The sequence below is a fragment of the Indicator indicator genome, chromosome 3, assembly GCF_027791375.1.
Source record: "Indicator indicator isolate 239-I01 chromosome 3, UM_Iind_1.1, whole genome shotgun sequence".
NCBI lineage: Eukaryota > Metazoa > Chordata > Aves > Piciformes > Indicatoridae > Indicator > Indicator indicator.
The window spans coordinates 39,311,637-39,317,106 of NC_072012.1; the positions used below are offsets into that span (position 1 = coordinate 39,311,637).

Below are 5,470 nucleotides of genomic sequence, written 5' to 3' on the forward strand. Positions count from 1 at the left end.
TTGTTGAGTTAATAGCACCCAACTTAACTAACCAGCAATCAGTGGACTGAGGTTCAGGTTTAATATCAAAAAATACAGCAGATAAATCTCATTATTAGACACTTAGCAAATGCTAATAAACACAAGATCATAAAAAATCTCCTAACCCCAAGCTTTCTGGTCATCCAAAGACACATGTGCATGTGGTTGCAGTGTGGGTTACATGGACATCATTATCAGGGAGTGTAGTAACAGGACAAGGGGCAATGGTTTCAACCTGAAAGTAGGTAGATTTAGATTAGATGTAAAGAAGAAATTCTTTACTTTGATTCTTGTGAGGCACTGGTATTAGTTGCCCAAAGAAGTGGTAGATGCCCCCTCCCTGGAAGTGTTCAAGGCCAGGTTGGATGGGACTTTGAGCAACCTGAACTAGTGGAAGGAGATCAAAACTAGATGGCATGAAAACATGGGGGGGGGGGGGGGGGGGGTTGCAGAAAAACCTTTTATTCTGTGGATCTGCTGGCAACTTCTCCTGGATCAGCCTCAGAAATGTCTCACTTCTTTGAGATGACACCTTTATTTTCATGCAGAGTCGTAGTGTTCTGCTCCACAGAGAAATGATCCAATGTGGCTGTTATAATGATGGGCACCCTGGCTATGACGGTGGACATGGTCCAAGGAAGGTCAGAGGTGCCTACCAGCTCATACTTGAATGCCATGATTTTATTTTCCTTGAGAGTACTGGTGACAGGCATGGGTTTTGGCAGAACCAGAGTGCTGGTGACTCTCATGGTCTCAGAGGGAGCTATATTTCTCAGGACCTCCATCCTCGTCACTTCGCTTTGGTTTTCCAAAGAACGTAATTCTCCCCTGCTGCTGAAGCCACTGTACAGGACAATGCAGTGTACAGCAAAACAAACCTTTCTGACATTTTTGCATGTCCTGTTGGAGATATCAGTCTTGAAGACAATGGCTTCTCCAGGGCAAAATATCCTTTTCTCAAGGGAAATCTGAAGGATCACAGAGCCATAACTGAAGCAGCAGCAATACATCACATCCTTCCTAGCCTTCACCACCACTGGGGCCTGCATGGAGAGGGTGAGCAGAAAGGCAAAGTATGATGAGTTCTTATTGCTGAATATGGGATGATTCTCAAGCACCCCATGTGCAAACTACTAATGCAACAGCTGAGGCTGCTCAGCCCTCCCACAAGCCCCAGCATTAACCTAGAGGACAGTCTTCAGTGCACTGAATGTGATACAGCTGAATTACCCCAGTCCTCCTGAGTGTCTGTGCAAACAATTGATGTGTGCACACACAAACATTGTCATCTTTAGCTGTGCATATCCAAATTCAGAGGGATGCCACAAAATGATCAGAATCATCATATTCTATCTGTCTTAATGACCTGTGCCTGACTGTCCCAGTCTAGGTAGGGTATGGTGAAAAAGGCATCTCCTATGATGATGCTAGCCCAGGGTTTAGACTTCAAAGCAAGAGAGTGACAGAAGATGCTGAAGTGTCATTTGAATGCTAAAATGAGGAAGCTGAGAGCCAGAAGTTTGTGGATGCTCAGTAGTAAGCAGCTACAGCTCTGGATTAAAACAGGGTAGGTCTATGAGTCTCCAACTCAAATAGCTTGTTCTCCATACCTTGTCTTCCATGTATCTTCTGTGGTTACCAGCAGTTCCTTGCAACAGTAAACATCTCTCCTCTTTAGCTAAGACAATATGCTGGCTGCAGCAAGTCCCTTGAACAAAGTAGGATATGCAGCCAATTTTGCTGGCAAAGGTAGAGGGAATACTTGGAGGAAGGTTGAAGTGGAAGTCAAAGGTGTGAACCCCAGAATCCAGCCAGCCATCTGAAAGCCAAAGAGCACACTGCTATCAGAAGCATTTTAACCATAAGAAAACCTGGATGTTTCACCCTGGGAACTTCAGTCACACTGGAAAAACTGAGTCAATTCCAGACAATTTATTGTGCTACCCAATTCAGAAAGTGTTCCATCTTGTATTTATCAGCAAGGGAGAAGATGGGGAAAGTGCAGAATGGCTGCTGAGAGGAGTGGCTTGAGGGGTGAGCTTACTATGAAGGACACAAGGGATTTCCTGGGTAGTGATTGTCAGTGCACAGCAGTGCTTGAGGAGTTTCAAAGTGCTCCACAGTACTGTGAGCTCCTGCCTCTGATTTGCTTTGGCTGGGGAGGTTCTGCTGGTGATGAGAATGGTTGTCCCTGGTAGCACTGAAAGTCATCTTTTTCTTTTCTGGATCTAATTATTCTAGAGCTGTTACCAACTATATTCAATGACTGCCAGGAGTCAGTCCCTCCAGTAGTCTCTCTCTCACAGAGACAATGCTGAGTTTCTTGTGCAGTGGCAGGGCTTACTGGAGTTAAAAAGAAATAAGTCAGCAGGCACCTGGATCCACATCTATTCACTTCTGACAGAGACATCAGATGTGACCCAAGTAGGGCATGTGGTAAGATCAAATACCAGATAGTGACATGCTATCAAGAGCATATTAGCAGCTGAGTGTCAAAAGCTGACACAGGCAGCAGTCTGTTCAAACATACATTCCTTGTATGCCAACAGCAGTGGGGGGCACAGAGGGGCAGGTCAGGGCAGCATCTTCTTTCATGTTTTAAAATGGCTTCCTTAGACTTGTTAGAGCACTTCTACAGAGGTGTAATCAATACAGGAAAAGGAGGAAAAAGACTTAGTTACAGTGGTAAAATCTGTTATTAAACTGTACTGCATTGGTAAGTTTTGATGGTTCTTTTGAAATCAGGAGTGTCTGTGTAGGTGGAAGAATATGGATTCAAGTGTGTCTTTAAGCAATTTTAATTTGAACTTTAGCCAAAAAGGTCCAGAACTGAAATGCTTTATAGGTACTTATTAAAAATATAATAAATAATTTTTCCAGCACTCAGCTCTTCTCTCTCTTTTCTGTCAGGACTGTAACATCTGGTAGACTACAGGAAGTGTCAGCATGCTGCAGCGCATCAAGGCTAAGACTCTCTAATGCATGTTTTAGAGGAAAATATCATTTGAGTGGAGATGAGCCTGTAAATGTGGAAAGAAAAGAAGCCTGATCACTGCAGATTGTACCTCAGTTTGCACATATTGGCACAGTCTAACCAGTACTAAAATGTTCCAGGGCAGCAAACCACCTGTAGACTAAAATTTTCGGGGTTCCCAAGAGGCTTAAAAAAGAGGAGCTGAGAAAGGGGAATGCAGCTTCTAGGGGACTGGTTTAGGTGGTCATTGCATCCCACCAACTTTATTCTGTTTAGTAAACCTGTACATTGCAACAATTAGCTCTGCATTTATGTATGTGGAAGCAGAGGTGTATAATATCTGAAGGGAAGATGCAAAAAGAGAGACAGGCTTTTTCCAGTGACAAGAGGCAACAGGCACAAACTGAGATGCTGGAGGTTCCTTCTGAATATCAGGAAACATTTTTTTTCTCTGTTAAACAGGTTACCTAGTAAAGTTGTGGAGTCGTCTTCAATCAAGAAATTGAAAAGCCATCTGGAAATGGTCCTGGGAAACTGACTCTTACCTGGTTGGACCAGGTTTCTTCCAGATTGCCTTTCCAACTTCAACAATTCTGAGATTCAGTCACAGTTTTGAAGGTTTTTCAATGTATCTCTCACATTTTTCTTGTCTTTCAGTAAAGACACAGCAGTAACTCTAACAATGCCTTTGCTATAGCTGCAAATAAAACAATGCCTGTGTACCCAGTGGATGCTTCCTAACATGTAAGTCAACAAGAACATGGAAGGCAAGTATTTTAGATGACCAAAGAATGCCTCAGTGATGTGCTTGTGTCTGAAAGTTTCCTACTGGCTGCTACACAGATTGTGATAAATTTCTGTGCAACAAATGTTCCCTTCATAGATACAGCCACCAGCTTCTGCTCACACTCTTAAACACTGCTTTGTGTACAGTGCTACTGGTCATCACAAAGCCCCAGCTGCCATATGATACAGTGAAAATGGGCATGCCATGGGGTAGGAACTGAGGACATGGACACTAGCAAAAGGAAGACTTCCTCCCCTCTGGAAAAGGTCTGCCCACACCTTCTTTAGCCCAATATTAATATGCTGTTCATTTAACCAGCACCTCATTGCAGTGGTTTACCTTCTATGTGGAAATTCTCTGTTTTGAAGACATAGACTGCATCATTGGTGCAAGCCGTACTCTTGTAGTAGTCCAGGTCAGGATTATCCTCCTCAAGCCACCTCAGGAAACCTCTTCCCACAAGTTCCACCTTCACAAGAGGATCCACCAAGGCACTCCTGAGGTTCAGAACCAGCTGGCCATCTATGCTGGAGCCAGCCAAATACACCTCAATTTCAGGCAGCACCAGGTTAATCGCTTTCACTGTTGACATGAGGGAAGAGCAGGAGTTGCATGCTACTAGGGTCCAAAGGCTGGACTGCAAGGTAGTCTTGAATGCCACCTCATGACTCCTCAGTTTGTGATGTCACAGTATGAAGGATAGACACAGGGAGAGAACTCAGCTTTCCAAGATTTGTCAAAGGTGATAGGAGACATTTATCTGATTACTAGCAGCATCTAACTAATTGGCAAGAGTTCAAATGCACGATTAGGGTTGGCATTGCCAACACAACAGATTCAAGACCACAAATTCAAGACACAGAAAATGCTGATAAACATGTAGAAATTTCTAAATGCCCTTCTGTGACTAATCCCCAAACCTAGGAGTCATAGAATCATAAAATCATAGACTGTTTTGGGTTGGAAGAGACCTTTAGTCACCTAGGAATTTAGTCCAACATTCCTGTAGTGAGCAGGACTGCCTTTAACGTGATCAGGCTGATGCTCAGAACCCCATACAACCTGACCTTGAATGTTTCCAGGGATGGGACATCTACCACCTCTTTGTGTAACCTGTTTCAGTGTTTTACCACCCTCACTGTAAAAAAATTCATCCTTACACCTTGTCTAAATCTACCCCCAACCTCTAAGCACACACACACACACACACACACACACACACACACACACACATATGCATGCTTGGGTATATATATACACACACACACTTATGCATGCAGAGGTATCCATCCTCTGGGTTGCTGTTTCCATAACTCATGCAGCTCTCCCTGGGGAGATGCAGGCACTCTATGTGCACCCTTTCCACTAATCCATCCACCCAGCAAGCTCCCACACACCCCACAGTACTGCACCCTATCAACATCAGAGTGCTGGCTGCACACAGGCTGCTCACACCATCCACTAGCAGTGGGCTCCTGCTGGAAGTGCCAGCCCTGGCTTTGGTGGCTGCTGTTTTCCTCACCCCATTTCCAGGTCTTGTCCCTGGTCATAACTTCTCACACTTTCTTAAGATTTCTTTCTAGAATGACTCTTTAATTCTCATAAATCTCCTGGTAATGCCCTGCCTACTGTTTAATTCAAAGATGATTGTCTCAAGTAAATTGTAGCATTCCAGCTTTCCTCCTGGG

At 44.0% G+C, this 5,470-nt stretch overlaps 1 protein-coding gene across 1 annotated transcript; it reads right to left on the minus strand.

The window, feature by feature from the left end:
- Positions 1-533: 533 nt before the first annotated feature.
- On the minus strand, positions 534-4,374 carry ARRDC5 (arrestin domain containing 5). The gene is made up of 3 exons (XM_054399984.1): positions 4,122-4,374; positions 1,632-1,840; positions 534-1,064 (listed from the first exon to the last, which is right to left on the minus strand). Exons 1-3 carry the CDS (start codon positions 4,372-4,374, stop codon positions 534-536), a joined length of 993 nt encoding a protein of 330 aa, XP_054255959.1.
- Positions 4,375-5,470: the final 1,096 nt, after the last annotated feature.